Source organism: Neomonachus schauinslandi, chromosome 13 (assembly GCF_002201575.2).
Source record: "Neomonachus schauinslandi chromosome 13, ASM220157v2, whole genome shotgun sequence".
NCBI lineage: Eukaryota > Metazoa > Chordata > Mammalia > Carnivora > Phocidae > Neomonachus > Neomonachus schauinslandi.
Genome location: NC_058415.1, coordinates 56,424,224 through 56,446,936, shown reverse-complemented (window position 1 = coordinate 56,446,936; position 22,713 = coordinate 56,424,224). Strand labels below are relative to the sequence as shown.

General features: G+C 41.0%; 1 protein-coding gene across 3 annotated transcripts in view; it reads left to right on the top strand.

Annotated features, from left to right (window-relative positions):
* UBAP2 (ubiquitin associated protein 2) overlaps positions 1-22,713 on the top strand; it is a 132,993-nt gene that overhangs the window by 51,461 nt on the left and 58,819 nt on the right. For all 3 annotated transcript variants that reach the window (XM_021691778.2, XM_021691777.2, XM_044920772.1), the window contains exons 3-6: positions 4,915-4,992; positions 8,168-8,278; positions 14,670-14,820; positions 16,323-16,400. In XM_021691778.2, the coding sequence (XP_021547453.1) occupies positions 4,915-4,992; positions 8,168-8,278; positions 14,670-14,820; positions 16,323-16,400 (418 nt within the window). The remainder of the gene's footprint in view (positions 1-4,914; positions 4,993-8,167; positions 8,279-14,669; positions 14,821-16,322; positions 16,401-22,713) is intronic.

Here is a 22,713-nt window from a genome sequence, read left to right as displayed (position 1 = left end):
CTTGAACTCAAGACCCTGAGATCAAGAGTCCCATGCTCTTCTGACTGAGCCAGCCAGGTGCCCCTGTGGGAACTTTTTGATGGCTAATTCAGTCACTTGTTATAGAATTTTCATTTTTCTTGACATAGTTTCAGTAGTATCTTTTTAGGAATTTTTTTTGTCTAGGTTATGTAGTTTGTGGCATACATTGTTTATGGAATTTTATAATCCTTTTTATTCTTCTAACATAGGTAGCGATGTCCCTAATTTCATTCCTAATTTTAATGACTTTAGTCTTCTCTCTCCTTTCTTGGCTGATCTAGCTAAAAGGTTTGTCGGTTTTGTCGATTTCCCCTCCGCAAAGAATCAGATTTTTTTTTTTTTCCCTACTGTCTTTTTCATTTATTTTTACTGTTGTCTCTGTTACTTCCTTCTTTAAAAAACAAACTATTTTGGAACGGACTTCTGGGTGGCTCAGTCGTTAAGTGTCTGCCTTCGGTTCAGGTCACGGTCCCAGGGTCCTGGGATTGAGCCCCACATTGGGCTCCCTGCTCTGTGGGAAGTCTGCTTCTCCCTCTCTCACCACCCCTGCTTGTGTTCCCTCTCTAGCTGTGTCTCTCTCTGTCAAATAAATAAATAAAATCTTAAAAAAAAAAAAAAAATCTCTGCACCCGTCATGGGGCTTGAACTCTCAAACCCGAGATCAAGAGTCATATGCTCTACCAACTGAGCGAGACGGTCACCCCTTCTGTCATTAATTCTTAGCTTTTTATTTATTTTTCCTTTTTAAATTTTTTACTTAAAATATTTCACCCTTTCACCTTTTCTCTTGAAGCATTAACTGTTAAAAGTTTATTTTTGTGTTCCTTCTTTGTGTGTAGTCCTCATTTTTATTTCTGAGTTAGAAAAAGACATATTTATGTATTATATAATTTTCTTTATGCCCAGTGCCTTTTTAAAAGATTTTTATTTATTTGAGAGAGAGCGTGCATGAGCAAGGGGAGGGTGTACAGAGAGAGAGAGAAGCAGCAGACTCCTTTCCCCTGAGATCATGACCTGAACCGAAGTCAGACACTTAACCGACTGAGCCACCCAGGTACCCCATGCTCGGTGCCTTTTAGTTTTGAGATAGAAGATAGCAGTTGGGCTGTATTCTTTTTTTTTTTTTTTAAGGTTTTATTTATTTTTTTGACAGAGACACAGCAAGAGAGGGAACACAAGCAGGGGGAGTGGGAGAGGGAGAGAGAGAAGCAGGCTTCCCGCTGAGCAGGGATCCCGATGCGGGACTAGATCCCAGGACACTGGGATCATGACCTGAGCCGAAGGCAGACGCTTAACGACTGAGCCATCCAGGCGCCCCAGGGCTTTATTCTCTAGGTACTTTTTTTTGGGTGTGTTTTCATTGGTTATGGGGGTTATTATCTTGCTTCTTACTCTGTTTTTCTTAAAATAACTTTGTATGGGATTTGACCTTTATTTTTCTCTTGCTCTTATTTATGTGCAGTGAGTTTTCTTGGACTTTCAGATGGCTACATGGTTATGAGTGGGTTTTCTAATTTAGAATAAATTAATAATTTATTAATTTAACTAATAAACCCTAGAGAGTTTCTTTTCTGTGTAATTATGTTGGCTTACTTTCTGAGATTTCCTGGCCCCTTCCCCTCCACCATTGCGGACCTTCTTTTCTTCCCTGTATATGTGGCTTAAGTTTTTTTTTTTTTTTTAAGATTTTATTTATTCATTTGTCAGAGAGCGAAAGAGAGAGAGAGAGCAAGTGAGCACAAGCAAGGGGAGCTGCAGGCAGAGGAGGAGGCAGGCTCCCCGCTGAGCAAGGAGCCCGATGGGGGCTCGACCCCAATGACCTGAGCCGAAGGCAGACGCTTAACGACTGAGCCACCCAGGCACCCATTACTAAGTATATTTTAAAAAGATTACCCTTACTTAGTGATTTAAGAAATAAAAATTAGACCGAATAGAGACCATTTTTCATTGATTAAATTGGCATTTTTAAATTTTTAAATTTTTATTTATTTTTTAAATATTTTATTTATTTATTTTGACCGAGAGAGAGAGACAGCTAGAGAGGGAACACAAGCAGAGAGAGTGGGAGATGGAGAAGCAGGCTTCCCGCCGAGCAGGGAGCCCTACGCGGAGCTCGATTCTGGGACCCTGGGATCATGACCCGAGCTGAGGGCAGACGCCTAACGACTGAGCCACCCAGGCGCCCAAAATTGGCATTTTTTTTAAGTTGGAAAGATTTTGAAAACAGGCTGTTTTATACTGCTGGTGGAGAATAAATCTTTGTAGCCAGTGTGCAGAGAATTTTTGAACAGATGGTTTGAAATGTTTTTTTCTTTATTTAATTTAAATTTCCTTAGCCAATATAAAGTACATCATTAGTTTCAGATGTATGAAACATTTTTCTAGATATTTCTTTGGTCAGTAGTTTCACATCTTTGTACTTATTCTAAGAAAGCTATCATGGATATGTGTACAAATTTAGGTATAAGACTTGATCTCTGTAGTATTTGGGTAGAAAAGTTGTTCATTATTAGCTCCTTGATTTTTTTTTTCTTCATTCTCTGTGCTCATTCAGTAATTTAAATGGTTTAACTTTTTAAATATTTGTTGGGAGTTAGTAAAGGTTTTAGTTAACAAGGGTAATATTTTTATTTTTTTTATTATTTTTTGAAGATTTTTATTTATTTGAGAGATTGAAAGTGAGGGAACATGAGCGGCGAGGGATGGTAGAGGGAGAAGGAGCCCGACTCAGGGCTCCATCTCCGGCTCCTGGGATCAGGACCTGAGCCGAAGGCAGACGGGTAATATTTTTATTTCTGTAAATTTTGGGAGTGATTTTAGGTTTATCAGAAAGTTGCATGGAAATAGTACAGAGAGTTCCTATGTGCCCCTCACCTAGTTTCCTGTTATTAATCAAGGTACCTTTGTAAAAGCTAACAAACCAAATGGGCATATTACTATAAACTCACTGCACAAAAGTTACTTATTTACTTATTTATTAAATTAATTAAAGATTTTATTTACTTGAGAGAGCACGAGTGGGGTGAGGGGCAGAGGGAGAAGCAGACTTGCTGCTGAGCAGGGAGCCCAGTGCAGGGCTCGATCCCAGGACTCTGGGATCATGATCTGAGCCGAAGGCAGACACTTAATCGACTGAGCCACTCAGGTGCCCCAAGAGTTAACTTTTTTATACAGTAACTTTCTAATTTTTTTTAAGATTTTATTTATTTATTTGACAGAGAGAGACACAGCGAGAGAGGGAACACAAGCAGGGGGAGTGGGAGAGGGAGAAGCAGGCTTCCCACCAATCAGGGAGCCCGATGCGGGGCTTGATCCCAGGCCCCTGGGATCATGACCTGAGCCGAAGGCAGATGCTTAACGGCTGAGCCACTCAGGTGCCCCGTAACTTTCTAATTTTTTATTGCCAAAAATACTACAAAAGGAAACGGCAAAATTTCAGTAATTTGATTTTTTTTTTAAAGTGTTTTGGGGGGCGCCTGGGTGGCTCAGTTGTTAAGCGTCTGCCTTCGGCTCAGGTCGCGATCCTAGGGTGCTGGGATAGAGCTCCACATCGGGCTCTCTGCTTGGTGGGAAGCCTGCTTCTCCCTCTCCCACTTCCCCTGCTGTGTTCTCTCCCTCGCTGTGTCTGTCTCTCTCAAATAAATGGATAAAATATTAAAAAAAATTTAAAACAAATAAGTGTTTTGGCTGAAAAGCCACTGGAAGAGAGTTTTCTGTTAGGGTGACTAATTGTGGCATTTGAAAGTTTCCTTTTTTTTTTTTTAAGGTCTTATTTATTTGTCAGAGGGAGAGAGAGAGCCCACAAGCAGGGGGGCGGCAGGCAGAGCAGGCAGAGAGAGAAGCAGGCTCCCTGCTATGGGACATGATCCCATGACTCTGGGATCATGAACAACCTGAGCCCAAGGCAGCCGCTTAACTGACTGAGCCACCCAGGTGTCCCTGAAGTTCCCTTTTTTTTTTTTTTTTAAGATTTTTATTTATTTATTGAGAGAGATAGTGATAGAGAGAGAGCGTGATCGGGGGAGAGGTAGACTCCCCGCTGAGCAGGGAGCCCGATGCGGGACTCGATCCCGGGACTTCAGGATCATGACCTGAGCCGAAGGCAGTCGCTTAAACAACTGAGCGACCCAGGCGCCCCATGAAGTTCCCTTTTTCTTAAAAATTTTTAAATTGTGGCTTAAAAAAAAAAGTAATTTTAAAAAAATACATACATATTTTAGGTTTCATTTATTCATCTGAGTGAGAGAGGGAGACTGAGAAAGAGACAGAGAGCACAAGCAGCGGGGAGAGGCAGAGGGAGAAGGAGAAGCAGACTCCCTGCTGAGCAGGGAGCCCGATGCAGGGCTCAGTCCCAGGACCCTGAGATCATAACCTGAGTTGAAGGTAGACGCTTAACTGACTAAGCCACCCAGGCACCCCTAAAAATAATTTTTATTACGTTAAATACAGCCGTTTTTCTTCAGAGCTGACCAGGATATCTTAAAAGAGTTGACAGCAGAGCTTTTTTGTTTTGTTTGTTTGTTTTTTGACAGACATGCTGGTTCTAAGCCTGTGTCCTAGCAGTCTCCACTGCTTCCTGTTCTTCTAATTTTCTGTAGTTCTTATTTACTCCATTTCCCCAAGGGAAAGAATATTTAAATGAGTCACATGGCCAGTTAAGATGAATAATAACTTTAGGTCATTTGGCCAAAGGAATGGGACCCTTATGCCATTTAATTTGATGTTTATTTGGCTTATGGAAGCAGGTTGTAAACATTTGAGAGCTCTAATCAGTATTTTTGTTACAATAGAACTGTAGTGCTTGAGCTTTTTATCTTTTTGCCCCAGATTTTGGCATCTAACTTGTGTTTAAGGTGCTGAGATCTTTTTAACAATTGTGTATGTACTTTTCAGGCAACAGCTGAACAGATGCGTCTTGCTCAAGTGATCTTCGATAAAAATGATTCAGAATTTGAAGCTAAAGTTAAACAGGTATGTTTGTGGCAAAGGTACTATTATTTTGATAGTAGAATCTCCCTAGTTACTAGTGTTACCAACAATGAGCTAGACATTTGTGAAGAAGCACACTGACCTTGTCTGTACCTGTGTATAGAGAGTACATTTAGTATTTGGCAAGTTCTCAGAAAATTTTGTTTAATGTTAAGAACCAAATTGCCTTTTCCAACATGTTGATGATTCCAAACATATGCTGCAGAAATATAACATTAAATTTTAGTGTGATGTCTTCATTTAGAACTTTAATGAGAGGCCTTTTTGATAATATAAATTTAAAAATCTTCTCTCCTGATAAGGCTTCTTTTCCCTTCAAGATTCTAGAAATCAAGCTGTATAACCCTTACCTCAGTCCAGACCTTGGAAGAGGTCTACAAGTAATTGTTCCTTGAGTGAATGTCCCACAGTGGACTTGTTACTGAGAGTTAGCTGGAAAAGGAAAGAAGCCTTGGTTCTTTTCACTGCCACCATAAAGAATTACAGAAGAGCAGAATGAAAGCAAAGCAGAGTTTCATTAAAGTATACCCCCAAGGGAGAAGTGGGCTAGTCAAGAGACAGTGGCCCTGGAAACTTGGTGGTGTGGCCTTCTATCAGTTTTTTTCTTTTGGGCGGGCCGTAGGGTTGCAACATTTGAGTGACAGGCCTGGATTATATAATAGCCAGCTTTCCCAAGTTGTATTCAAAATGCCTGCATGGGGTAAGAATCTGCAACATTATTTCTATTTTAGAGACATTAGGTTAAATAATGACAAGCTGCTGCTTTCTGCACAAGTGCAACAAGCAAATTTAGCTCTGACTCCTGCCCAGGATGTTGTAACCACAAACCCATTGTTAGATGGGGAGAATGGGGTGGTTCCCAGGCTGTCCTCACTTGCGGGGCTCTCCATTATGATATCTAAGGTCCATCCTCCTATTGCTCATGCCTAGCTTCCTGCCTAACTTTTTTAGCCCTTTACTCTGTAAACTCTTTGTTTATACTTAGAGTTGCTGTCATTAGACTAACAGTAATAGTTTTAGAAGGCCACAAAAAGGATTTATTAAAAATGATAGAACTTGGGCGCCTCGGTGGCTCAGTTGGTTAAGCAACTGCCTTCGGCTCAGGTCATGATCCTGGAGTCCCTGGATCGAGTCCCGCATCGGGCTCCCTGCTCAGCGGGGAGTCTGCTTCTCCCTCTGATCCTCCCCCTCTCATGCTCTTTGTCTCCCATTCTCTCTCTCAGATAAATAAATAAAAAATCTTAAAAAAAAAAAAATGATAGAACTTATTCTCTGGAATGAGATTTATGTATAGCTTGAGACATACTTCTGCATATCGTATTGTCTTTTGTCTGAATAGTATAGCAGATACACAAAAAAGAGCACTGGTCCAGGAGTTCAGAGTTTTATGGTTAAACTTTAGTTTTTTTGTGTGTGTGTTTTATTTTATTTGTTGTTTATTTATCAAGACAAACTATCCCATAACCCAGTATTCGTGTTTCATAGTTCAGGAACACAGGTCAGTGACAGACTTCAATGGAACTCAACCCAAAGAAATTCTTTACATTCCAAAATCACTTTGAACTCCGAAAGATACCAGCCTTCTTCATCTCCTCAAAATCTTTCATGGAATCATAATTTCTGTAGAAATCTGCATATGCCTTCTTTCTTGGTTCGGCCACAGCAGACTTGTAGAAAGCTGCAACCCCCCCAGGGCTACAGTGAACGCTCCAACAATATGAAATCACAGGCGCTTGGCCAGAAGGCCTCGCATCTGAGGTTTTGTCAAAGCACTGGAAGTCATGGTAGTTATTCTCCTCGACACCAACCTCAAACCTAACGTCCTCCCTAACTGATACAGAAATGGACCTAAACTTGAGTTTGATCTCTTATTAATCCAGTCACTGAGGGGTAATTTTGATAATGTTCATCTTATCACTTGCATATTACAGGTATTGGGTTAATACACACACTGATAAAAACTGACGCTAGTCGATATCCAAAGACCAAAGGACTGGAAAGCTGTAGTGTGTGTAGAACTTCCACTGTGCAATGCAGGGAAGAAAGCAGAGAGTGGTATAGTGCAAAGAGCTCTAGTTATGAAATCAGGATACCTGGATTCTGGATAGGCCTTCCTATTAATTAGTTTTTTGACCACAGAAAAATCACTTCACATATTGGCATCAAACCGTTTTGGACAGGTGGTACATACTAAAACAGTTAAATGTGTGTAAAAACACAAGAGATACTTAAATTATACATTTATTCACTACTAATTGAGAAACTTGTACCTAATTTGTGATTGTATTTGTGTTGAAAATGCCAAGTAGCTTAATCTCCCTTGTTAAAGAGAATGTACCAAGGGGATTTCTTTGATTACTTCAAACATAGCACGCTGTTGAAGCTGCTTGCACAAGTACTATGTCTAGGAGTGAGTTTGTGATAGCTGTAGAATTGCACTTGTGAGACCTTTGGGTGTTGTCACTTACAAGTATGTGGAGTGTTCTAATCCAAGCAATGATAAACCACCTAGGGATTGTTTTCTTTGTACAAAATAGTTGGACTGGATGTTCAGTTAATGGTGGCCACATACACTTATTATTTGAGTAGTTGCGAATTTTGGGAATCCCAGGCCACTGAACTAAGTTGGAGTAGTCAGAGCTGATCCTGAGTATGCTGAGAATGTTGGTATATATGTATGTGTATACTGCTGATTAATAATCTGATACTTGGTGATCTTGGAGGAGAGTTGATCTGTCATTTGACTCTTCTGTATTGATGAAAAGACAAGTGATGGTCACAAAAAGCAGGGAAACCTGTTCTTGTATTACAAGCTCAGAGTCTGGAAGGAGGCCATCTTCATGTGGAAGGATTGTGTAATTTCTGTTTGTAAATAGAAGAATCTTAGGGGCACCTGGGTGGTTCAGTCAGTTGAGTGTCTGTTTTTGGCTCAGGTCATGATCCCGGGGACCTGGGATCAAGCCCCACCTCTGGCTCCCTGCTTGGTGGGGGACCTGCTTCTCCCTCTCCCTCTGCCTGCTGATCCCCCTGCTGTGCTCTCTCTCCCTCTCTCTCAAAAAAAGAAAATCTGAAAAAAGAAGAAAAAAAAAAGAATCTTAAAGTTGATATCATGTGCCACTTTGGGGTCCCCTTAACCATATTCTTATAATTTCAACAGCTTATGGAAGTGACGGGGAAAAATCAGGATGAATGCATAGTGGCCCTACATGACTGTAATGGAGATGTGAACAAAGCTATCAATATATTGCTGGAAGGGAATTCAGACACGGTAAGAATTATTAATAAGTATTATTAATTGATTTGCAGTGCTAAGGTTTATCTCCAATTCCATATTGCATTTTGGACTTCACCTTTTTTGGGGTGGGGTTGGAGGGCATTATGGGTTCCATTCCATGTTTGTTTTAAGACCAGAAAGAACACTAACCTGAAATGACTGTTTCTGTTACATATGGTTTCTTCATGAAGTTATAGAATCTGAAGACTGGAAAGTGAACTTGGTCATCTGCTCCAGTCTTACACAGTTCCCAAATTCTTTGGGCCTGTGGACATTTTCACCACCTGAAAAACTTCCCTTGGCTACTCTGCTCATGTTTCTTCCTCTCAATTGTCATCTCTTTACTACTCCTTATATCTCTAGACTAACAGAAAACCAGAATTTGCTGGTGTATCTATTTGCTTATGTGTGAATATTTTACAGACATATTTTCATGACCATTTGACAGATAAAATAAGAAAGAAAGGTGTTGTTGTTTTTAAGCTTAGTAAATTTTGAGGATGCAGGCACACTAATTCTTATCCTTTTTATTTTAGGAAGATACAACTAAAGCCACACTAGGCAGTTCTCAGCCCCAATCTCTTGATTTCTGCATTGAGATTGCACACTGTTTTTCTTTTCTTTCCTTTTCTCTTTTTTTCTTTATAAGATTTTATTTATTCGAGAGAGAGAGTGTGAGTGAGAGAGAGAGAGCAGAAGTGAGGGGAGGGTTAGAGAGAGAGGGAGAAGCAGAGCAGGGAGTCCAACTCGGGGCTTGATCCTAGGTCTGTGGGATCATGACCTGAACCGAAGGCAGCTGCTTAACCAACTGAGCCACCCAGGCACCGTGTGCAGTATTTCATTTGTATTTTCTTTTTTAATTAATTAACTAATTTGAGAGAGTGAGCACAAGCAGAGGGAGGGGCAGAGGGAGAGGGAGCAGCAGACTCCCCGCTGAGCAGGGAGCCCCAGTGTGGCACTCGATCCCCAGGACAGTGAGCCGAAGGCAGTTGCCAACTGACTAAGCCACCCAGGTGCCCCTCATTTGTATTTTCAAAGCACCATTTCAAAACAGATTAAAACAAAATAATGATTCTCCTTAAAATGGGGTATAAAGATGAACAAAACCAAAAGTGCCTTCCTGTCAGTGTTCAGGTTTAATCAGGTTCTCTTTTTTTTTTTTTTAGATTTTATTTATTTATTTGAGAGAGAGAATGAGAGAGAGCAGGAGAGGGAGGAGGGTCAGAGGGAGAAGCAGACTCCCCGCTGAGCAGGGAGCCCGATGTGGGACTCGATCCCTGGAGTCCAGGACCATGACCTGAGCTGAAAGGCAGTCGCTTAACCAACTGAGCCACCCAGGCGCCCCTCAGGTTCTCATTTTTTTTTTTTAAAAGATTTTATTTATTTGAGAGCGAGAGAGAGAGAGAATGAGAACACGAGAGGGGGTAAGGTCAGAGGGAGAAGCAGACTCCCTGCTGAGCAGGGAGCCCGATGTGGGACTCGATCCCGGGACTCCAGGATCATGACCTGAGCCAAAGGCAGTCGCTTAACCAACTGAGCCACCCAGGCACCCTCAGGTTCTCATTTTTAAGGATAAGGCTGTATTAGGGACAGGCTATATAAAAATGAACTGTTGTGACAAGCTCAGAAGTATCTTTATTTAATATGAAATAAACAGAATGAGTTACATAATTTAAAAAAATCAGATGTTTGGGATAGTATTTCACTATTTGAGTATAGCAGTATCTGTGGGTAAAATTCCATGCAAGATAACACTAGTCTGTCTGTTGGGTAAATACATCATGTTAAGTGACGAAATAAAATTTTGAATAGTTTTTGTCTGCTGATACTTAGGCTTATATTTTCTGTGTTTTATTAAATATGGGGAATGTGTTTACCTCATTGCTAATGGATGCGGTATAGAATGGCTCTCAGTTTTTGTCTTGTTTTTTTTTGTGGAGAGGGAGAGAGTGGGGGAGAGACATAGGGGAGAGGGAGAGAGAGAATCTTAAATAGGATCCATACCAGTGCAGAGCCTGACTCAGGGCTCGATCTCACAACCCTGAGATCATGACCCGAGCCACAATCAAGAATTGGATGCTTAACTGACTGAGCCACCCAGGTGCCCCTAAACTACCTCCTTCATAAAATCACTGTGAATAAGTGAAATATTTCCAAACTGTTAATTGGAGGGCCTGTTTTCTTTTTATATGTTGTAGGTAGGTCAGGATACTACTCTGTGTTGCCTTTCCTTTAGTTCTAGCTGACTTCATTCTTTTTTGTGGTAGTGGGCTGAAGTTTTAAGTCTTTGTGTTTGTTTTTTTTTAAAGATTTTATTTATTTATTTCACAGAGTGACACAGCGAGAGAGGGAACACAAACAGGGGGCGTAGGGGAGGGAGAAGCAGGCTTCCCGCAGAGCAGGGAGCCCGATGCGGGGCTCGATCCCAGGACCCTGGGATCATGACCTGAGCCGAAGGCAGACGCTTAACCATCTGAGCCACCCAGGTGCCCTGTCCATGATAATTTTAAGGATGAGTTTGTCTTTCTCATGTTAGAGGAGCTGTCACAAAGGAAAACATTGAACATGATCATAAGTACTAATAAACCTTTTATTTCATTATAATGCTATTTTTAGTCACAGAATAGTTCTGAAATATCAGTCTCTTGCATAATGTACTCTTTTTTAAAAAGTAATTTGTGTTGGCAAATAAGAGGTGGGAGAGTGATTTTTTTTAAAGATTTTATTTATTTATTTGACAGAGAGGCAGCGAGAGAGGCAACACAAGCAAGGGGAGTGTGAGAGGGAGAAGCAGGCTTCCCACGGAGCAGGGAGCCCGATGCGGGGCTCGATCCCAGGACCCTGGGATCATGACCTCAGCCGCAGGCAGACGCTTAACGACTGAGCCACCCAGGCGCCCCGGGAGAGTGATTTTTAATTAGCTGGCCTGGAAAGCTGCTTTTCTGATTACTAAATGTAGTGTCTGGGAGGACCATTCTTCCTCTTAGAGTTTCTTCAAGACCTATTCTGCAAGTGGCCAAATACAGATGACAAAGGTTGGCAGAAGTTCAGTTGAAAATCTTTTATAATTATTTGGTTTATGTTGAAAGCTTGTGTGCATGCTCACAGACTGTTGTGTCAAGTGTGCGATACTCTCTTTAGCATTTACAGTGGCATTAGACCAGTTGCCCCTTAAGTTTGCTCTCCTTACTTTCTCCCACAAATAAGCTGTTGTCAGTCTTGTAGATTTCACAAGCCCAAGACTTACTTATGGGTGTCCGTTGCTGAATGAAATGGGGTAAGATGTTTTTCTCAAACATTTCACATACTGGGGCGCCTGGGTGCTCAAGTCGATTAAGTGTCTGTCTTCGGCTCAGGTCATTTTCCCGGATTCCTGGGATTGAGTCCCCCATCGGGCTCCCTGCTTCGTGGGGAGTCTGCTTCTCCCTCTGCCCTTCACCCTGCTTGTGCTCGTGCGCTGTCTCTCTCTCTCGCAAATAAATCTCTAAAAAAAAAAAAAAAGACAATATGAGTTGTATACATATGCACCTGTGCTGACTATACCATGTGTAATTTTTCTAGGACTTTTACTTTTTGTCTTGTTAACCTAAGAGGACAGGATTCTGTCTTGCATAGGTGTCTTGTTTATTCATATTAGCAAGCATAATCGAGTTTGTACACTGCAGAATTATTTCTCTGGAATAAATAAGCTTTATTGTTTTCTGTAATTAAAAAAGCAATGCAGAGGGGTGCCTGGGTGCCTCAGTCAGTTGAGCATCTGCCTTTGGCTCAGGTCATGATCTCAGGGTCCTCGGATCGAGCCCTACATTGGCCTTTGCGCTTGGCAGGGCATCTGCTTCTCCCTGTCCCTCTGTGTGCGCTCACGGTCTCTCTCTCAAATAAATAAAATCTTTAAAAAAAAAAAAAGTAATGCAGAATGATAAAAAATTAAATTAAACATCCTCATTTAGATAACTCCTTTTTTCAGTATATACATATATATATGTATACATACACACACACATGGGCTTCTCTTTGAACTAAAAAATGTAATCCTATTTTATACACAGTTGGTTAGCTTGCTATACTTATATCATGGATCTGTTTCTGTGTACACCTGGATAACTTTTTTTCTAAAGATTTTATTTAGTAGAGAGTATGCACGCATGCACGAGAGCATGAGTGGAAGGGAGAGGCAGAGGGAGAGGGAGAAGCCAAATGCTGGCCCCATCCCAGGGCCCAAGGTCCCAGGATCATGACCTGAGCCGAAGGCAAATTCTTGACCAATTGAGGCGTATTTCCTTTGAATAAAGGCCTGGAAATAGAATTGCTGGGTCAAAAGCTGTGAACTAATTAAAGTTTGGGTATTATTATTCCCAGGTAGGCTTGTAGGAAGATTAGAATAGATCAGTATTCACCAGAAGTGAATATAAAAAACAGATTATTCTGCTGTAACTGTCAGTTGTTGATTTTTAAAAACTATTGATAAAAGCTTAAAGTTGGAAAACAACTTGTTTTAGTATTTTTTTCACATCTAATGATTTTATATGTAACTAAATACATGGGTTGAGTAGAGGCTTATAGATGTTAAAAAAAATTCTTTCTAAAAAAATGTGTTTTAGGGGCGCCTGGGTGGCTCAGTCGTTAAGCATCTGCCGTTGGCTCAGGTCATGGTCCCAGGGTCCTGGGATCAAGTCCCACATCGGGCTTCCTGCTTGATGGAAAGCCTGCTTCTCCCTCTCCCATTCCCCCTGCTTGTGTTCCCTCTCTCGCCGTGTCTCTCTCTGGCAAATAAATAAAATCTTTAAAAAAAAAAAAAAAAGGTGTTTTAAATCTGGCCTCCACTGTTTTGGAAGTAATTCAGCTATGTTTCTTTAATTTTAGTTTATTAATTTCTAGTGCTTATGTTTATTTGGATATACAATATTAGTAATTTCCTTTTGTTCCTAAGATTTTTTTAAGCTTAAAATAGTTACTGGTCTTATTTTGGGATTGAATCACTTCAAATCTCTTGTGAAATGAGGTAGATGATGACAAAGTAAAAAGAAACAAATGCGTCAGTTTGGAGATTGCTCAGTAATGTACCTTTATTGATATCCTAATACCAATTATTTTCAAAAGAACGAAGTGTTCTTTTATCAGCAGTTTATATATATATATATATATATGATTTGTTTTGAATCACCATTAGAGGAGAGGCAGAGAAGGTTGTTATTTGACTTCTCATTAGAAACACGTCTTTGAGGTTGAAATTTTGGTCACTTAGTTTAAAAAAATAATCCCTGATTTTATTTGCCTACCGTTAAATTTTTTTAGATGGTTACTTTGGTTAACTGAATAGAGCAAGTTATTCCTGAGGTTTTAGGGAAGGACTTTAATGTAATTTTGTATTCTTTGAGCCAATCTACTTATTCATAGGTTTAAGGCCTGCTGAGGTAGGTGGAGGTGGCATAGTGTGGGAGCTTGGGGAAATTACCTTTTATTTTTATTTTTAAGACTTTATTTATTTATTTGACAGAGAGAAAGAGAAAGAGAGATGGAGCAAGCACAAGCAGGGGGAATGGCAGGCAGGGGAGATGCAGGCTCCTTGCCGAGCAGGGATCCCGACATGGGACTTGATCCCAGGACCCCGGGTCATGACCCAGCTGGAGGCAGACAGATGCTTAACTGACTGAACCATCCAGGCGCCTCTCTTTTTAAAAGATTTCATTTATTTATTTGACAGAGAGAGGGAGAGAGCACAAGCAGGGGGAGCAATAGAAGGAGAGGGAGAAGCAGGCTCCCTGCTGAGCAGGGAGCCCGATGCGGGGCTTGATCCCAGGACTCTGGGATCATGACCTGAGCTGAAGGTGGACGCTTAACCATCTGAGCCACCCAGGCGCCCTGACCTTTTATTTTTATTTTATTTTATTTTATTTTTTTAATAGATTTTATTTATTTATTTGACAGAGAGAGAGTTAGCGAGAGCAGGAATACAAGCAGGGGGAGTGGGAGAGGGAGAAGCAGGCTTCCTGCCGAGTAGGGAGCCCGATGTGGGACTCGATCCCAGGACCCTGGGATCACGACCCGAGCCGAAGGCAGATGCCCAACGACTGAGCCACCCAGGCGCCCCCGACCTTTTATTTTTAAATCAGCATAGGAAAAGGCTCTGTGGTGGGACAACATATAGTGTGTTGTTAATTCAGCTAGTTGCTGTAGTCTTTTGTGCTGTATATGGCAATAGGAGCTTAGCAAGAGATCTGCTGTCTTTTTCATCAGAAAGTAGAACTATATGGATAATAATTAAAATGCTGGCAAGTGAGCTGCAAGGCATGGGTTATTAGGTCTGAAAGGTATATATGCACATATCCTTTTTAATTGTATACACTTTGATAACAACTATGAATGACCACTCTTATCTTGGTAGACTTCATGGGAGACTGTAGGGGGAAAGAAGAAGAATTTTGTAAAAGAAAGTTCAGAAAACAAAGAGAATAGAGAGAAGAGAAGTGAGAGAGAAATAAATCGTGGACGTGGAAACAACCGGAAAGGAAGAGGTGGCAATCGTGGGAGAGAGTGTAAGTACATTTCAAAAAATTTTTATGCACACTGAAAAGCTGAAAGAGTGGTCCATCGAATGCCCATAAATCTAGTGCCTCAATGCAGTGTGTGTTTTTATAGGTAACACTTAATAATGAGCTACAGCTGAACCGTAACTGATGCAGTTTCATATTAGCACTTGCCTTGGCTGTAGGCAGGTGTATTGTGTGTCTTAAGACTGCCTTCTGTTATTTATCAAGTATACCCTCTAATTTTAAAGGAGGGTTTTCATTCACTGATAGATAATGCTGTTTATTCTTCCTACTTAATGGATACTCATTGTAATAGGCAAGGGTTAGATTAAGAGGGAGGTTGTCGAATAGGGAAGATTTTTTCTCAGTCCTTTCATTTGACCCATATTTTGGCATTATTACCCATAACAACACAACCTTATGTGCAGACATACCATCTTAGAAACTTTACTAGTGTATTTATTCCACAGATGTTTACTGAGTACCTACTATGTGGCAGGTACTCTAATAGGCATAGAGCAATGAAAAAACAAATCTTTGTCCTCCTAAAACTTTTTTTTTTTTTTTAAGATTTTATTTATTTATTCGACAGAGACACAGCGAGAGAGGGAACATAAGCAGGGGGAGTGGCAGAGGGAGAAGCAGGCTTCCCGGGGAGCAGGGAGCCCGATGTGGCGCTCCATCCCAGGACTCTGGGATCGTGACCTGAGCCGAAGGCAGATGCTTAACGTCTGAGCCACCCAGGCACCCCTGTCCTCCTAAAACTTTTAATGGAGGTAGAGTGAGATGTAACAATAAGAAAGAGAAGTTAACATGTTTTGCAGTAATATTACAGTATTTTAATGATGTTATATGTGGAAATTATACTGTGGGGGAAAAACAGAGGCAGCAAGATGGTGGTTTTAGGGAAGGGATTGACAAAGTTAAATGGAGTGGCCAAGGAAGGCACTCATGGGATAACATCGACAACTCATGGATTTAGGCTAGGCCATGAAAGAGGTGAGGAGAGCAAGCTGTGCTCAAAATTTATGTATTATATAGAGTCATTAATTCCAATATAGGTATGAGGAGAAGGTAAGACTCTGCTGGCATATTCTGGATAGCATCTTGGGAAAACCTGTCTCTAACACTAATTTTTTTTAGCAACTCGTTATTTCCTTGGTATTGTTGTTTTGCTACTCTAGGCCTTTCCAGGCTTCGAACCTAACCAGTGAGCCAGTTTTGGTGTGTATTACGTACAGCTGCATAACAAATGTGGCTTTTTGAAGCAAACTTGCTTTAGGGGTGGGCAAGTCCAGCTAGAAGAAAGAAAGAGTGGTACATCGTTTTTATTTCCTTACAGAATTTTCGCCTACAAATTAAGCAATGTGCTGTCATCAGTTTTTCAGCCACTTTTACTTGGTTTTGTTTTTACCATTTTCTGATCCCTTTTGTTAAAATTTTTTTGTCCTTGCCTTTGATAGCTCTTATGTACAATTATGTACAAGAGGTGCTCTTTTCTCCCGTAGTTAGAGGCGAAGAGAATGGAATTGATTGCAACCAAGGGGACAAGGCTTCCGACCGTGGCAAGCGAGCTCGTGGCAGAGGTAAGATAGAATAAGGGAGAAGGAGATGCTTTTGAATGGAAGGAGACAGGCTGTTGGTATAGGCATGGCAGTGTGCTCTGAGAGATGGGTAGGTCTTCTGCAATCTTTGGTTGGTTTGTTGATGACTATGAATGAAGTGTTTGCATTTACATAATTTTGAGAAAACTTATTGGTTGGTTTCACCTGATCTGAGAAAGCCCTTTAAATGAATAATTTAAAACTTGACGCTCTGATCAAACAATCATTAAATTTTTCTCTGTTGGACTTTTTTTTTTTTTTAAAGATTTTATTTATTTATTTGACAGAGAGAGACACAGTGAGAGAGGGAACACAAGCAGGGGGAGTGGGAGAGGGAGAAGCAGGCTTCCCACTGCGCAGGGGCTCGATCCCAGGACTCTCGGATCATGACCTGAGCCGAAGGCAGACGCTCAACGACTAAGCCACCCAGGCGCCCCTCTGTTGGACTTTAATAGATGTGTTTTACCCATGTGATACTGGTTTTATTTATTTATTTATTTATTTATTTATTTATTTATTTATTTATTTTTTAAGATTTTATTTATTTGAAAGAGAGAGACACAGTGAGAAAGGGAACACAAGCAGTGGGAGTGGGAGAGGGAGAAGCAGGCTTCCCGTGGAGCAGGGATCCCCATGTGGGGCTCGATCCCAGGACCTTGGGATCATGACCTGAGCGGAAGGCAGACGCTTAACTGACTGAGCTACCCAGGCGCCCCCATATGATACTGGTTGTATTTATTTATTTATTTATTTAATTTTTTTTTTTTTTTAAAGATTTTATTTATTTATTTGACAGAGACACAGCGAGAGAGGGAACACAAGCAGGGGGAGGGGGAGAGGGAGAAGCAGGCTCCCCGCAGAGCAGGGAGCCCGATGTGGGACTCGATCCCGGGACTCCAGGATCACGACCTGAGCCGAAGGCAGTCGCCCAACCAACTGAGCCACCCAGGCGCCCCTGATACTGGTTTTAAACTTAAAAGTATTTTCCCATTCATTAGCTCTCTTTCCCATCCCTCAATATTTTCTGTTAGTGATCATTTCTTAACATTTATTAACTTGGGATGTCATTAAGCCACTTTAATAATGTAATTTCGTATACTTTAGAGTTGTTACTGAATTTTCTCAGGGTCATAAAATCAAGATACACGATGGTAATATGCAGATACTGCTTTGGTTCAGTGGATGGGCTACCTGAACTGACATGTTGTTTGATCCATTTGATTTCATTTTTCTTTTCAAGATTTTATTTTTAAGTAATCTCTGCACCCAATGTGGGGCTTAAACTCACACCCTCACAACCTCATTCTCTACAGACCAAGCCAGCCAGGAACCTCTGTTTGATGTATTATTAAATGCAGTTGTGACTGTTCTCTTCATGAGCAGTTCATAGTGGCAGAATTTTTGATCAGCAATATTATTAAGCATAGAAGTAATGTAGGCACTGTACATTAATTACCTAAAAATTTAAATTAAAAAAAGAACATAGGCAATATGTATAGTACCAACGCCCTTTGCTGTTCATTCAACTATCATTTACTAAAATACTATATTTGCCAAAGGTAAATGATATCCAGAGATCAGAGGAGGCAAAACTATGTACTGATTTGCCCGGCAGAGTCAAAATAAGATTAGAATTATTTATTTGACAGAGAGAGGGGGAAAGAGCGCTTGAGCGCACAAGCAGGGGAAGTGGCAGGCCGAGGGTGAGGGTGAGAAGCAGGCTCTCCACTGAGCAGGGAGCCCGATGTGGGGCTGGATACTAGGACGCTGGGATCATGACCTGAGCCAAAGGCAGATGCCTAACTGACTGAGCCACCCAGGCGACCCCATCTAACCAATTTTAATTCCCTTTTCTAGCCTTTTAAAATTATGATCAATTCCAAATTTAGACGAAGTGGAGAGAATAGTTAGTTGAACCACATGTCCTCTCCTTCTTAGTCAACAACACTTAAAGATTTTAGCCATATTGGTTTTATAGATCTCTTTCCTACCTTCCTTCACTGCAAAAAATTTTAAAGTAGATATTTTGGGTCACTTTACCCCTAATTACTATGGTAAGCACCTCTGAAAAAGGTAGACACTTTCATATATAATCATAATGCTATTTTAACAGCTCAAAAAGTCATAGTAAACTTTTGGTATCATCTAATATTTAACCCATGTATAAATTTTCCTGATTACTTAAAAAATGTCTTTTCATAGTTGATTTCTTTGAATCAGGATTGAAACAAGATTCATACATTACATATTTTGATTCTCTTTAATCTAGAGTATATTCTTCCTAACTTCTTTGTACCTCCCCTTTTTTCTCCTTACCATTGATTTGTTGTCAGAACCATATTACTTGTCCTTTAGGTATTATGTTTCACATTATGCATTGGTCTTTTTGTTTCTTGTGGTGTCACTTAGCTTATTTCTTTAGCCCCCTTATTTACTGTAAATGTAAGTTAGCTTTAAAGATTAGATTCAAGCTCAGTTTTTTGGGTAAGCATAGAGGAGGTTATGTATTCTATATTGCACTGCATCAGAAGACCTGTTTATGTTTTCCTTTTAATTTTTTTAGTGGTGTTTAGGTTAATGAATGAGTTGTCCATTTTTAGTGAGTTTATTTATTAGTAGGTATTAGGTTAACTGCATTTCTGAACATAATCCCTATCTTGGTTTTTATGGTTTAGTTTTTCTTTTTTTTTTAATTTAATATAATTTTTTTTTTAAAGATTTTATTTATTTATTTGACAGAGAGACAGACAGTGAGAGAGGGAACGCAAGCAGGGGGAGTGGGAGAGGGAGAAGCAGGCTTCCCGCTGAGCAGGGAGCCTGATGCGGGGCTTGATCCCAGGACCCTGGGATCATGACCTGAGCCGAAGGCAGATGCTTAACGACTGAGCCACCCAGGCGCCCCAATTTCACTTCATTTTTTTTTTTTAAAGATATTTATTTATTTATTTGAGAGAGAGAGCGTGAGCATGAGCAGGGGGAGGGGTGGAGCCAGAGGGAGAAGCAGACTCCCCGCTGAGCAGGGAGCCCAATGCGGGACTCGATCCAGGGACTCCAGGATCATGACCTGAGCCGAAGGCAGTCGCTCAACCAACTGAGCCACCCAGGCGCCCCTTTAATTTCATTTTTTTTTTTTTTAAAGATTTTATTTATTTATTTGAGAGAGAGAGAACGAGAGACAGAGAGCAGGAGAGGGAGGAGGGTCAGAGGGAGGAGAAGCAGACTCCCCGCCAAGCAGGGAGCCCGATGCGGGACTCGATCCCGGGACTCCAGGATCATGACCTGAGCCGAAGGCAGACGCTTAACCATCTGAGCCACCCAGGCGCCCTAATTTCATTTTTAAAAAAGATTTTATTTCTTAGAGAGAGAGCACGTGTGAGCAGGCTTGGGGAGGGGTAGAGGGAGAGGTAGAAAATCCCAGCAGAACATCCCAATACTCTCTGCTGAGTGTGGAGCACGACACGGGGCTCAATCCCACAACCCTGAGATCACAACCCGAGCTGAAATCAAGAGCTGGTGCCCAACCGACTGAGCCACCCAGGTGCCCCTATGGTTTCGTTTTTAAAAGAATTCTCTTGGAATTGAAGATGAGGATTGCAGCATATGTAATTCCATTCTTGATTTTCTTTGTGACAAGAGTAGTCTGCTCAGGGACAGCATTGGACCTTGCTTGGTCTCTCCAATGTTAAGAGCTCTAGCTAGGCCTGTTTTGGCTAAGACTTCAGAGTTACCTATCTACAGAATGTTTTTCTCTTTGTGAGTTGGACAAAAATGGAATAATTAATAATAGCTAATATTTACTGTGGGTGTTTATTGTGTAGTAGGCCTTTTACTTTTAATTTACATGTACTTTGCTTTAATTCCCCTAGTAAAACGTCTGAGGATTATTGCTGCTGCTGGTGGTATTCTCATTTTACCGATGAGAGAACTGAGTCTTGAGAAAGGCAGATTACTTGTACATGGTCAGGATTTGAACTACTTCTACCTATTCTGGGACCCAGGTTCTTCAGGGAGATGAAGGGAGGAAGGGAAAGAGTCAAAGTGGATAGTAGGCTGGTTATCTGTCTTCTTGCCTCCTTCCTTTTTCAAGGATTCATTTTTTTTTTTTTTTAATATTAGAGGTGGACATAAATCGCTTTTCTTTATGAAAAGATGGAAGGACTTAACTAGTGGGTCACCCTGAAACCATGTCTGCTTGGAACTGTTATTATGAGACACTCTGAATTGAAGGAGCCAAAGCAAGTAAAATCTGATAAAATGATACTGGCTTGCTTTAAAATCCCTAATTCAATACCTAATCCTTTTTTTAATAGATTTTATTTTTTAAGTAATCTCTACACCTAAAATGGGACTTGAACTTAAAACCTTGAGATCAAGAGCCGCACGCTCCGTTGACTGAGTCACACAGGCACCCCAATACCTAATCCTTTTTAAGAAAGATGTAAAGTAGTGGTAAGGGACTCAGATTGGCCTTTTATAAATCAAGTTCGACCAGAAAAAAAAAATCAGTCTACTCTACCCTCACATATAAACTTAAATGAGTTATAAATTGTTTTTTAGTGAGAGAGAGAGAGAATGAGAGCACAAGCAGGGTGCAGATGGAGAGAGAGAATACCAAGCAGATGCCACGCTCAGTGTGGAGCCTGACACGCGGCTGGATCTCAGAACCCTGAGATCATGACCTGAGCCAAAATCAAGAGACAGTTGCCTAAGTGGCTGAGCGACCCAGGTGCCCCGAGTTAAAATTTTTTATCATTGTTTTGTATGTATGATTTTAATTAAACTTACTTTTTCAAAGAAGTGAATCGGACATTGTTTTGTGTATAGGATTTTTCAATTAAACTTTACCTTTTCTGGGTCGCCTGGGTAGCTCAATTGGTTAAACAGTCTGACTCTTGGTTTTGGTTCAGATAATGGTGTCACGGTGGTGGGATCAAGCCTCCGCATTGATTGGGCTATGCGCTCAGTGAGAGTCAGCTTCAGATTATCTCTCCCTCTCACTCTGCTTCTCCCCTTCCTGCCCCATAAATTACTAAATAAAAATGCTTAAAAAGTATACTTTAAACTTTACTTTTTGAAAAAAAAAATTTTTTTGTATCCTAACACCTGTATTTAAGTATATTTAGATAAATTCTTTTTTTTTTTTTTAAGATTTTTTATTTATTTGCGAGAGACAATGAGAGACAGAGAGCATGAGAGGGAGGAGGGTCAGAGGGAGAAGCAGACTCCCTGCCGAGCAGGGAGCCCGATGCGGGACTCGATCCCGGGACTCCAGGATCATGACCTGAGCCGAAGGCAGTTGCTTAACCAACTGAGCCACCCAGGCGCCCTAAGTATATTTAGATAAATTCTTGAAAGGGTTGTGGTCTGTCTGGAGATTTCTTTGAATTGCTTTGAATCCAACATCCAGCACAGGGCAAGAGAGGGAAAACATTCAGTATCCTGCATGCTCAAAACCACAATTATTTTGCTTATGAATATTAGTACAGTTTGATAGTAAGTTAATAGTGGTGCAGGACAAATAGTTTGTTACTTTAATAATTAAGGAATAAATGTCTTTTGTTAACATGTTACTTACCAGAAGATTAGTTGTAAGTCATTTAATGTCTTAATTTACTCTGTTGTGGTCCGTTTAATTAGCCTTTTAAAACAGTTCATTGGGGGCGCCTGGGTCGCTTGGTTAGGGGTCCTGGGAACGAGCCCTGAGTCCGACTCCCTGCTCCCTCTCCCTCTGTGCATGCTCTCTCTCCCTCTCTCACTCAAATAAATAAATCTTTTTTTCTTTAAGATTTTATCTGAGGGAGTGAGAGAGAGAGAGAATGCGCACGCGTGCACAAGCGGGGGGGAGCAGCAGGTAGAGGGAGAAGCAGGCCGCCTGCTGAGCAGGGAGCCCGATGCGGGACTCGATCCTGGAACTCCAGGATCATGACCTGAGCCGAAGGCAGTTGCTTAATCAACTGAGCCACCCAGGCGTCCCGCAAATAAATAAATCTTAAAAAAACAAAACAAAACAGTTCATTGTTCTGTTCCTTTGCAGTTATTTTGGTTTGTTGGGTAGTATGCAGATATTAAGGGTTAGGGTTAGGAACAAGTATGTGCCATAAAGTGTATTTTTTTTTTTAAAAAGATTTTATTTATTTACTTGACAGAGAGAGTTAGTGAGAGCAGGAACACAAGCGGGAGAGTGGGAGAGGGAGAAGCAGGCTTCCTGCCGAGCAGGGAGCCCGATGCGGGGCTTGGGATCACGACCTGAGCCGAAGGCAGACGCTTAACGACCGAGCCACCCAGGCGCCCCAAA